The 12,908-nt window shown below is 36.7% G+C and overlaps 2 protein-coding genes across 2 annotated transcripts in view; one reads left to right on the top strand and one right to left on the bottom strand.

The window, feature by feature from the left end:
- Window positions 1-3,951, bottom strand: part of FIG4 (FIG4 phosphoinositide 5-phosphatase) — a 124,845-nt gene extending 120,894 nt beyond the window's left edge. The window contains exon 1 of the mRNA XM_006187412.3: window positions 3,659-3,951. Within this exon, the coding sequence (XP_006187474.1) occupies window positions 3,659-3,724 (66 nt within the window). The 5' untranslated portion in view covers window positions 3,725-3,951. The remainder of the gene's footprint in view (window positions 1-3,658) is intronic.
- A 753-nt stretch (window positions 3,952-4,704) lies between these two features.
- Window positions 4,705-12,908, top strand: part of AK9 (adenylate kinase 9) — a 102,108-nt gene continuing 93,904 nt past the window's right edge. Inside the window, exons 1-4 of the mRNA XM_032484682.1 lie at window positions 4,705-4,792; window positions 6,654-6,709; window positions 9,981-10,113; window positions 11,389-11,452. Of these exons, the coding sequence (XP_032340573.1) occupies window positions 6,681-6,709; window positions 9,981-10,113; window positions 11,389-11,452 (226 nt within the window). The 5' untranslated portion in view covers window positions 4,705-4,792; window positions 6,654-6,680. The remainder of the gene's footprint in view (window positions 4,793-6,653; window positions 6,710-9,980; window positions 10,114-11,388; window positions 11,453-12,908) is intronic.

Here is a 12,908-nt window from a genome sequence, read left to right as displayed (position 1 = left end):
ACATATAGTTGCACACTTTAAATATCTCATAATTTTGTCAATTATTACTCAATAAAACTGAAACAAGATCATTAATAAAATGTATAGGCAAACCATTAACTGAAAGAAAATATTCACAAAACATATCACAAAGGACCTGATTCCAGAATATATAAAGAACTCCTACAAATCAATAATAAAAGGCAAGCAACTCAATTTTTTAAAGTGGGCAAAAGACTTGAACAGATGCTTCACAAAAGAAAACATAAAAAATGGTCAATAAATATATGAAACGATGCTCAACATCATTAGCCATTAGGGAAATGCCAATTAAAACCATAATGAGATGCCAGTATGCACTCATCAGATTAAGTAAAAAAGACTAACAACACTAAATCCTGGCAATGACATGAAGCAATAGAGATTTTCATACGTTACTGATGGGAGTGTAAAATGGTACAACCACCTAACATCAACCCTATGACTTGCAATTTCATTCACAGGTATTTAACCAAGAGAAACGAAAACATATGTGCATAAATATAATTGTTCAAGAATGTTTACAGCTGGCTTATTAAAACAGCCTAAATGTCGAAACAGTCTAAATCAACAGGGAAAATGGATAAATTAATTGTGGAATATGTATACAATAGACCACTACTCAATAATAAGAAGGGACAAACTACTGATAAAAACAATGTGGATGGATCTCAAAGACATTATGCTGAGCAAAAGACGCTAGACTCAAGAGAGTATGCACAATTCCATTCATATGAAAGTCTTGAACAGGCACATCTAATCTAAGGCAAAATACACAGAATATTAGTTGCCAGAAAGGAAAAGGGAGCAGCTGACTGGACAGAGACACAAGGTACTTTCTGGGGCAACACAGAGGGGTGGTTAACACCTGTGTATACTTTTCTCCAAAATTCTATAGCTTAGATTTGTGCATTTCAATGTATGTAAATTTGAAAGAAAAAGAACCATATAAAATAATAATTGGTGGGTGGGAAGTGGAACAAGTTATAGATAATAAAAGATGACAGAATGCTGGTAATTTTGGAGCTGGGTGATGGATAGATGGGAGTTTATTATACTATTTTACTTTATATTTGCTTGAAATTTCCATAATAAGGCTAAAAACAAAAAACCAAAGACACAAACCTCAATCCCAATGTTTTAAATTATCTGATTCATCTGAAATACAATTTTTCTGTCATTATTCCTATAAAAGTTTCTAGTCATTTACTCTCAATTTCTACATGCAATTTATTGCCATCCAGTTACAAACTATCTATGCCTGGCACCAGTCACCAGGCCAAAGGACACCTGTCTTTACCTCATTTTTTTGTTCACCAAAGAATAAGAGCAGTAGCAACAACATTTGCCTCTTAGAAGTTTTGTGAGGGTTATATAATAAAATGTGCAGTGTGCTTTGACCAGTGCCTAACATAGAACTCTTCCAAAAGCATTAGCTATTATTCTCATTAATACAACCTGCTACCTTTTTTTTTTTTAATTTCTAGGATCTAGTTAGTTGCCAGTAATTTTACACCTTTTCCCGATATATTTATGTCCCTTAAACTTTGAGCTTATTACTCAAAACAAATCTTTCTGCTTATATCTTTAAGTCAAAAATGTAAAAAAGAAGAATCACATATTTCACTGATGAGGAAACAGGTTCAGAGATTAAGTGCAGCCAACATTACTCAGGGTGGTTGCCTTGGCCCAAACATTCCCTGAAATAAGAGAGATGCTTCCATAGATAAGTCATTATTGCCAGATCCCTTCCTGGTCACAAGGATTTGTCCACCCAGGGGCAGGCTTCCAATCACAGCTGAGTCAGTCAGATTCCTCCTCCCAGCACCTATACTCAGTCCTTGGCAGAACCCTGAGAGGGTCCTCAAACCCCATTGTTTGTTCCTTCCTGCCCTTCCAGAGGCTGGGAAGTTAGGCTCCTCCAATGATTCTATGCAACGGCTCCTTCAGCATCCTTCTAATAAACTCACTTTTTACCTCTAAGCTGGCCACAGTTAGTTCTCCCTACTTAAATGACTGAGAGGGGTTACAACCAGTTCTAGAACACACATCTTTTTGTGTTAGACTCTCTCAACCAGCATCCATTGTGAGTCTACTGTTTGCAAGGCACTGTACCAGATTTGTGCTGTGAGGATCAACAAAGTTTCAGCAGAAGGGGTGAGACATCACAAGGAGAGAGAACAGTAGAGAAACACAAGGTAGATATAGGGAACTGAAAGCAACACAATTTTACTGCAGAATAAGGCACATAAAGGCACACAGTTAATCCTCAATAAATGGTTGCTAAATTAATATTAGATATAAGACCAGACAGACAAGCTGAAGACAAATCATATATGGCTTTGAATGCCAAACTGAGGGATGCAGAGTTTACTCTCCTCAGAACGGGACCCACTAAAGGTTTCTGAGCAGAAGAGCCCTATAATATGAATTATGCTTTAGAAAGAACACTACCATCTCAGCCAGTCATCATGAATGCTTGGCTTAATAAAGGGATAAAATTTCTGTGCTTTAAGTATAGTATGTATGTTTCTAACTAGGGACATTTATCAGCACTTGTACAAAAAGCAGAAGGTTTTGTTTCAGTGTCAAAATGATACTCCTATATGGCTCTCCTCAGAGGACAACTGAAGATATTTCCAAATACAGTATATTAGATAATATCATCTTCTGATTTGGATCTAATCAAATGAAGCTGTCGGCAAAATTAACTAAGCATCAGCAATGTTTCTATGCTACCGATAACTGAGAAACTGTTAAACATTCTTGTACTCCTCTATGTAGTAGAGACAACCCAAGTTCCACCGAATATGCCTTATAAGACACTCTATAGCATAAGGAAGAGTAATAGGCAGATTTCCAGAACATGCAGTTTTGTTTTCATTAAGTATAAATTTAAACACAGACCCTAACATCACTGTTACCTCAATTTAAAAACGCTAGACTTTATTTTCCAGCCACACAAATAACAAAGTCCATACTTCTACAAACACCATTCCCAAAATTTTAGGGAACTACTAACCTAAACATAAAAACGGATCTGCTTATTCTACTAGTAGTTATTTACATGGCTATTTAAAGTAATAAAACAAAACAAAATAAAATCCGTTGGGAAAAAGTCAAATGAAAGGCAAAATAATGCTATCTAAAAAAATCAACTGTCTTTATAAACAAAACAAGTTTTTCTTTCCTTTCAAATAAAGAGAACCAAAAATGTCTGCAATAAAAACGCACGTAATCAACATCAATCACAGTGATGCTATGCCATGGAACAGGAAAAGACAAGTTACCGATTCGTAAGTCAAAAATATTTTCCATATCTCTCTCCGGCTCTACTGTAACTAGTGAACTGTGGAACTCAGACTTTCTGAAAGTTGGAAAGAATTCAGTAACTTGTACAAAACCTCGTGAACAATTTGAGATACCACAAGCACCTGTTGCCAGTGTTTTTCAACGGCGGCTTTTAATTGGAAATGTATGCGCGCAAAAGCAGAAGTGCCCTGGGTGCGATAATGAGGCGAAGCCCCTCTGGAACATTCCCCATAGCTGGGATTAGGGAACGGGGAGGGGGGGCGGTGCTGCCCTACACCTACTCGGCCGCCATCCTCCCGCCCGCACCCCCACTGCGCTGGGTACTTACAGCTCTGGTCTCGTACAGGACCAGCTTCTGGACCGAGCTGATAATGGGGGCTGCGGCCGTGGGCATGGCCCGAGCAAACGGGGGCCCTCACGACAGGGCACGAGGTCGCGGTCCAGGTTAAGACAGCCTCTGGACTGCCCCGGTAGTCCTGGAGAGGAGACGCTTCAGACCCTGGATACAGGCTCAGCTGGGAAAAACACCAAGTCGGCACTAAATATATAGACGACCAGCTACTACAATTCAGGTGTTTCCGGATCCCTACGCCCCACCTCTAGGCAAGCCCCGCCCCAGGCACGGAGAGGGCGGGGCTGGAGGATGTACCATAGAGAGGGCGTATAGAGGTTCCCAGAGCCTGCGTGCTGCAGAGGGAGGAAGCAAAGGGCGCCATCTTTGGTGCGGGCGGGAAAAAAGTGGGCGGAGAAAATGGTTGCAGCCAGTTTAGTTGAATCTGTTTATCTGCTCATTTTTGGAAAAGTGGACAATTTGGAACTGGATTGCTTCTTCTGAGGGGGTTCCCCGAGTTGCATATAGATCTGTCCCCAAGTTGGTCTATTTTTTCCCTGCCTACTTCTGCCCTTATTTTCCTGGAAACCTACAGTATGACGGTCCTTCACTGAGTGTGGTGTTTTTAGGCTTAGAAGAGCCAACAAAGTCCATATTGTCCGGAGGGTGTGTGGTTGAAGTAATTTTTTTAATCACCTAAATCTGTAAATTTCCAACTTTGCCACATATTTGTGCATGAGGCGAATCATCTGCAAATTTTTTAAATGCGCTGTTGAGTATAGCGTAGTGCAGTACAGTGCAGCACTGGCTTTGGAGTTCTGCATTAAAGTAAGGTTTTTTCCATTTGATATGCGCGAACATAAATAGTGCATGTACCCTCTCTGATCATCACCTTCCATATTTGTGAAAAAGGGTGTATATGAATATAAATACAAAATTAGGTACAAAAGCGAATAGTCAAAATAAGAAAATAAATCAATATATTACAGCCCCACCTCCCGAGGCTCCGCCCCTCAAGGGGCTGCGCTCTGCACGGCCCTGGGTTCCCTTGGCAACCGCTCAACAGATCCGTGAGAACAGAGAAGCGGCTACAGCCCGCTGGTGGGGTCGGCCGGGGTCCGCAGAGGCCGGGTAAGTAGGGGTCGAAGTCCACCGCTCGGATGTATTTCGGTATCCAATGAATGGAATGCCACCTCCTGCGAGGACTCCAGACCCGTTCCTTTACTTGCAAACCTAAACTTCAGGATCTCAGTAAATACTGCCTTTAAACACACTTCCCCTTTTAACGAGCAACGTCTTCATTCCATAAATATCTACTGAGCACCTACTATGATAATGTAAGATGTACTCCAGCGGCAGCTAACCTAGCCTAGACAGAAGTGCTAGGTTTCCCAGGAGATGGGCCCCCTGTTAACCGCAGAACCCACTGCTAGGTTTTTCAACTGCTAAAAGTGTAAGGAAGCTTTAAAAGTTTGTATTGAATTTTAGTATAAACACATAACATAATGTGACGTTAGAGATTATATTGTAAATGCAAAATTGAGAAATTACAATTTTTTAAATAAATTATTTATTATATTAAGTTTTCTTTCATAGTTTGGTACTCTTTTTATTAAGAACTAGAAGGATGACCGTGTCAGTTCTGGCATTTTGCACTGACTTGGATCTTTTAACTGGGAAAAATATTTAGTTCTGTTCCATTTCATAATGGAAACCAACTCTTCTAAATATGAGTTAAATATTTGCACAAGTTTCTATTTAGGATAACTCACAATATCTGTAGAATTCTAGTTTTGCAATATTTAGTTTTCAATTATTATATTATACTATAATTGAGCACTTCCATTCAAACCTGGTCTTAGTTTTTTTCACCCAGAAGCAGATCCTGAGACAAAACTTGAGGACAAATAGTTTTCATGGGCAATAATCTAGCAAACAACAGGAAGAAAGAGAGGGAAGCTAATAAAGGGAATATTATCAAGCAAATTTCTCTGCAGGTTGAATTCACTGGAGAATGTTTGGATGTATGTCTGTTATTCCCCCTTAAGGGGGAGCTAGGATATTTATTCACCAACTCCCGGCAGTTATTAATTGAAACATGCTATATGACAGATTAATTCCCTGAAACTTCCAGTCTGCTCAGTGCTCAGGCATAATAAGTTCTGGCAGCTGGAAAGAGCTCTTAGACAATCACACATGCCAGTAGTTGGAAGTTGGGCTGGCCATCCATGGAAAAGGTACATGGCAAGTGGATGGGGCAGGGCACTAATAAAACCTGCTACGTTTTAATCTTTGCACCACTCATATCCACTCCTCCCCCACATTAAGTTCACATCATCCCATCACTGGTTCTTCAAGGTGGTGTCTGGTCCCAGTTTCTAAAAGAAAAGGACTCACAAAACGACATACATCTCCCTGTCCCCAATTACGTGGCAGCAACTGTACCTCCACCTGCCAGTGCAATAACTCCTTACACAAGGGTGTGACGCATTAGGGGTCACCGTAGATTATGTTTGTTACACCACTCTCATATGCTTCTTCCCCAGAACTCTTTCTCTTATCATCCAGTTCATTGTTTAATTGGAGTTGTCAGGTGTGAGTCCCTCAGAAATTAAAACCTTTTCTGTTTTAAAAGAGATCTTAGATTTACAGCTCTTAAAAACCACTGTCACTTAAATTTCCAAGAATGATTAAAATTCTTTTCTTTTAAAATTTGAATTGCCCATGCTTTGACCTTTGAGGAGGGTTTCTTAGAAATAGGTCCTACATTTAAAGTTTTTTCTCTAAAAAAACTTCCAGGCCCTGGACCAAGCCATTCAGCATTGTTCTCCAAACTGACGACCTAGGAAAACTGCTTAAACTCAGTCCACCGGGAGGGTTTCCCGTAATCACCATCTCTCAAGGCTACTCCTGAGTGGGACTAAGTCTGAAAGCATTCCATTTACAGCTTGCATCAATGTATCGTGATTTATCCATGATTTTTTTTTATTAGCTGTTCCTAAGGAATTCCACATGAGGTATGAGCCAAGAGACATTGGTGAGCAAGAGGTAGGTGATATGGGGGGTTTAGGCTGCTTGTTTATGAAACTTATTTGGCCTGATCCCAGTTCATTCCTTAATGTCTTAATGAAAGGCGTATCCTCTGGCCATCCCAGAGAGCAGGCTTGGCTGATGCTCTCTGGCCTCATGTAATAAATCCATTTCACATGGCACCTTTGTTGAGCCTTTAACACTTTCTCTGGGCTATGCCAAGGCAGTTCTGGCATTTCCACCTCATTTACTGTCTGTTGTCTTTTCCCCCAAGCTTCAAGGAATCTTACCAGCCTTGAATTAGGACTTGCTCCAGGTGTCCTAGCCAGGATGATAAACCATGAGTCATGGGAGAGGGTACACATGTCAATAAACTCTGCTCTAGTCTACATTCCCCCACCTGACACCCTCAAGATCTTTGCCAGGTGTGTTCTCCTGGTTCTTGTCAGTGCATCATACCCAGGCCCCGGAGCCCTTCAGGTGCATGATACTTTTCTTCCTGTACTAGTGCCTCCCCAGGTGGGCTGCCCTGACACTTGACCCCAGTTATTGCTCTCGGAGCTATGAGAGAACATAAAGGCAGATCTTGTAGAGGGCAAATACTGTCTGCTGAGGCATCTGCCTCAGGTTTGGCAAGGAGAAGCTGCTACCTTCCAGAAATAAGAAGGCTACTTCTGTTAATGCAGAGCATTCGGGTGTAATCTTGGGGTTCTCAGACATCCACCTAGATATCCCCATCCCAGGCCTTAGGGCCCTGGTTTTAGTGTATTTCATGGAGACTCAATAAATGCACCATCTCTCTAAAAGGTTTAGATGCCTTTTCCCCTTTATACTACATCTTACAGCATTACTTATTTTGTTGGTATTTTTAAAAACCTTGAAATTTCAGCCCTTTGGTTCATGAAGTTTTCATCTCAAATCTTTTCAATATACTAATAAGTAATATTTTTTACTATATTTTGTTTCATAATGTCATATTAAAACAATATTGGTATATTAAGCCCATTTGAATATTCTTAACTTCCACAGAGAAACATAATCATATCACTTTTATGTGGAAGTATATAGCCCCCTCTAGTCCATTTTTTATAGTTCTGTGAACAATATTCCAGACCACTGGGACATAGTTTTGTTCCATTTTTCAAGTCTGCTCATTAAAGTCTATTCCTTAAGATTTTGTAATTTTTCTATAAAAGGCTTGTATATCTTTTTTTATATTTAATTCTGGTTACTTTATATTTTTGCTGCTAAGTCATATTTGTTTTGGTTACATTTTATAGCTATTTTTGATGTATAAAAATACAACTGAATTTTGTATAATGATTTTTAATTCAGCAAATTGGATTATCTCATTAATTCTTAAAATTTATCTGTGATATATTTGGGTTTTCTATATAGACAATCATATCAACTGGAAATAATTATAGTTTTCTGTCTTTCGTCTTAAAAAGATCCATTTTAAATACTTAATCATTAAATATAATGATTGTCTTTTGTTCATACCTTTGCCAATAAAAGAAGGTCCCTTCTATTCCTAATTGCTAAGAGGTTTATCTTTTATTGATCATTAAAGGGTGTTAAATTGTCTCATACTTTTTCTGTATCTATTAAGATGATCATATAGTTTTTCTCCTTAAATTTATTTTAATACAACAAATTAATTTTCTCATATTAAACCATGCTTGAGTTCTTGGGGAAAACCCAGCTTTGTCATGATGTTTTTAACTTTATATATTGCTGGATTCAACTTGCTGATATTTTGATTAGGGTTTTTAAAAATCTTGTTCATGAATGAAACTGGCATATAATTTTGCTTTTTCACACTAATCTCTGGTTTAGGTATGGAGGTTATATGAGTCCCATAAACTGATGTAAGAAATCTCCACTTTATCTTTTCTTTGAAAGAGTGTCTATAAGATGATAAGACTTGGAGCACTTCAATAAAACCCCCTGGTTTCCTTTGGGAAAATTTTTAGTTACTGATTCAGTTTCTTTAAGGGTTATAGAACCACTCAGGTTTCCTTTTTTCCCTAAGAAGCTGATTTTTCTAGTAATTTGTCAATTTTGCTTAAGTTTTCAAATTTACTTGGATAACTTTGTTCATGATATCTTCTCATTATCTATATTTCTGCAGCATTATTACCTCTTTGGTCCTTCCTCGTTTCTATGTCTAATATTGTTTGATCAAGTAGATAATAAGTCAGTAAGCATTATGGAAGATTTAACCAATAAAATTCGCAAACTTGATGTAAACAGCATTTAAAGAACATTACATCAAATAAATGTAAATTGCGTATCTTCATCAAGGATACAGGGAGTTTTTTTTTTTTAAATTACGATGTGCTAGGCAGTAAGGCGAGACTCAACAAATTTCAGAGTATTAATATAATACGGAAACCATTCTCTGATTATAATTAAAGTTAGATAACAACAACAAAGAGATAGGAAAATCTTGGCTTTGAGATGTAAGAAAACATACTTGTAAAAAACTAATGTCTAATATTGTTTAATTGTGTCTTCTATCTTCTGTTCTTGATCAATCTTGACAGAAGTTTTCTATTTACAAGTCTTTTCAAAATACCACTATTTAGCTTTGTTGACCTTCTTTCTATAATGTTTGTTTTCTATTGTATTAATTTTTAAAATGTATTTTTCCATTTTTCCTGTTTTTCTACCCTCTTAACTTGTGTGCTTCTCTCATTACTTTTCAGACTTTCTTTGGTTCTAGTGTAAATGTTTAAAGTTTCTAAATACTATTTTGGCTACATCTTATAAGTTTTGCTGTATATTATGTTCATTATTTTTCAGTCCTACATATTTTCTAATTTTCATTAGCATTTCTTTCAGAGCCATTAGTAGGCCCTACACACATACACATAGACAAATGTATATGTGTATATATGTATAACTTTTTTTAAGTGTTTGCTATTGGCTTTTTGTTTGGTTGTATGTACACTAACTTGATCTTTAAGGGAATACACGCATCAAAACATACATGTGTATGTATACATATATATTTTTTTCCCTTAATTTAGTCTTTCAAAAACCCTTTATTTTAACTATCTTTTATGTAGCATATAGCTGGCTTTTGCTTTTTGTCTCAAACTATGAACTTACTACTGTTTTAATAGATCAGTTTAACTTATTTGCCATTATTGGCAAAATCCATGTGTATAGTGGGGTAGAATGGCTTCTGGGCTAAGCAAATCCGCAGGATATTCTATTTCTCCCTAACCTGCATGCCTGTTCCTCCTAAATTAGGTACTTTAACAATCTTACTCTTTCTTAGTGTAGTATTTTGTATTATGACTTCTCAAGAGAAGACAGAAGAGCATCCTTTTGTGGATATATTTAATGAAGATGAAGCTGAAAAAAACTTCATGTTGTCTAAACCTGTTTGCTTTGTTGTATTTGGGAAACCAGTAAGTTATCTCTTCTAACTTATTTAATTTTTTCAATTTTTAAAGTCATAATCTTCTGTTACCGTACAAGAATGAGAACCACCTAGGGTGCTAATTTTTTTGAGTGTTTGTTAGACTTTCATTGTATGACTTAAAATCTGATATACTATTGGTTGTAAGTTATAACTTTCTGTCCTCTTGTACACTGTAAGTGAAAAGGAATCTAGATTGTATTTATCTTTGTTTTTATATTATGAATAAATCAACTCATCAAAGCACTGCACCATGAAACTGTTAGTGGTATGTGATCCAAGGCTATTTCACATTCAATTTGCATATAAAACGTTCTGTGAAATTTGTTGTGAGGCTCTCTGGATGTGTGAAGGTGGGGCACTATAGAGACAAATGTAAGATTCTCCATTAATAACAGAAGCTACTGAGAGGCGATGGGCTTCATCTTTATTCATAGTGTATTAGTAGACCTATTTATTATCTTTCTACAAAACAGGAAGAAGCCAAGAGTGGCTGTTGTAAGATAGCTTGCCTTCCTAGGCAGTTCTAGTAAGGACCTCTAGATAAGAGCTTTTTTCAGCCACTAAGCTAGTTGGTAGCTACCCTTAGAGGGCCTGAGCTGGTTAATTTAAAAGCCTCTTCAGAACAGCAGAGACTAGGGGCTGGATCCTATCCTTGACTTGATTTTACAGGGACCCTGGGACAGGAACCAAGAAATGGTTCCAATAACTTTCACTAGGTTTCTAAAAACATAATAAGAGTTTTAAAAGTCAACAGTGAAAGCAATCAGATGCAAATATTACTTCATTAAAGTGAACTTTTATCTTTAAAATATGATCCTTCTGTAAGATGTCAATTAAGAAGGAATTTTTTGCCCTTGAAAGTTACTAAATGGAAATCTGTCAAAACGTTCATGATTATAAACTTTAGGAAGGAAATAAAATGATGAATCTCCATAGAATCACAATGACTTGTATTCAAAATTACAAAATTTAACAATCAAAACAGTGCAATACCTAGAATACCATTATGGTACAGCTTTCTAGTTTCAGGACTATTTTCTTAATTAAAAAATATTTAAATCACTTCATAAAATGTGGCAAATGTGACAGAGAAAAATGAAGCTGTAAATACTAGGGTCTTCTCTTTATTATGTGGGAAAAATTCAACTTGATAATATTTATGTAATTGTAGTAACCATCAGTAGAGTCCTTAAAAATGAGAATATGTTTTATTGGCAAATAGCTATTCTATTGGATTTTAAATAACATCTTTCTTTTTAAGGGGGTTGGGAAGACAACATTAGCCCAACAGATATCACAGACATGGAGATGTATTCGTGTAGAAGGTAAATTTTATCCTTTTTCCCCAATATTTTATTATGAAAACTTTCAAATATGCATTAAAATGTAAAGGATTATACAGTGAACATTCATATACCCATCTACTCACCACCTAGATTCTATGATTAACATTTGCTGTATTTTCTTTATCACACAACACTATGAACCCAGTGAATACTACCTTTGTGATAGCATCAGACATGTTTTGCCCTTTTGTTAGTCCTAGTTTTGTTCATAGAATTTAGGAGGTTTATGAAATGTCTTTGACTGTATTCTACTGCCTCTAATTCTCTAATTCCACAGTTTAGAGCTATTGGGGATATGTATGTTTGGGGTGTTCCCCCTATGAAAGATAAGAAGAGATGGAACTCTCACAGTTTGGGAGAAATCTTGGCAGGATTTTCCAGGACTTAGTTATTTTCAGTGATAAATTTTATTTTTTATTGTTTATGATTTGCTTTGCATTCTTTGCAATATATAAGATGAGGATTGATATCTTTGTATATAAATATTCACTTACTCAGTAATGCTATTTATGCCTTAATAGAAAAATAAGCAAGAGAATGAATCTGTAATTCATAAAAGTAGAAATAAAAATGGACAAATGTAAGAAAAAGTTTAACTTCATTGTTATTCAAGGAAATGCTGATTAAAATAATGCTGATGCATATTTGCCTACTAAATTGGCACTGAGTCTTTAAAGTTTCTACCATCATTGTTGGCAAGGATGTTATCAAATGAGCATTCCACATGCTGTTAGTGAAACTGTGACCTGATACAATTTTGGGAATAATAATTCGGTAACATATAACACACACATATACAAAACTTTACAATTTCCCTCTTTCTTTATTAAAATAAAATTCACTTATAGGAAAGCTTAAAAAAATACCAAACAGTCCATAGATTATTAGCAGCTAGGGACATAATCAGCTCCTGGGTCCTCCCCTTGACCTTCGCCCTGTCATTTCTATCCCAGGATATCTTCCATCATGCGAAGAAATATTTCCTCTTAAAAAGGAGACAAATTATTGGAATTTCAGCCTCAGGGCCCCTGTTTCCTAATCAGCGCTTATCTATTTTTAACATTTCTTGATGCGTATTTTCCTTTTATACAACCAGTATGCAAAATTATGTGCAAAATATGGGCTCTGGAAATAACTGTATGGTTATGAAGTATCTGGACTAGTAATACTAGGGTATACGTTTATGCTATACTTTACAATTTCCAAATCACTGTCATATACAACTTCGTTTCTTCCTCATACTCCCTTGCATACTACATAGGGCACAAGCATGCAAGGTGCAAAGGTGTTTAGGAAGTTAGCTTCCCCAAGATCTTTTAGCTAGTGAGTGAAGGCAAGTTCTCTGTGGAATACATTCTGCTACCTTGTACTTTGGTTGGGCTTAAATGACATAATGTGAATAAATGTGCTTTGTAAGTTCTAAAGTGATAAACAA

Source organism: Camelus ferus, chromosome 8 (genome assembly GCF_009834535.1).
Source record: "Camelus ferus isolate YT-003-E chromosome 8, BCGSAC_Cfer_1.0, whole genome shotgun sequence".
Lineage (NCBI taxonomy): Eukaryota > Metazoa > Chordata > Mammalia > Artiodactyla > Camelidae > Camelus > Camelus ferus.
Note: the sequence above shows the minus strand (reverse complement) of the source record. Positions and strands in the feature narration are given on the sequence as shown.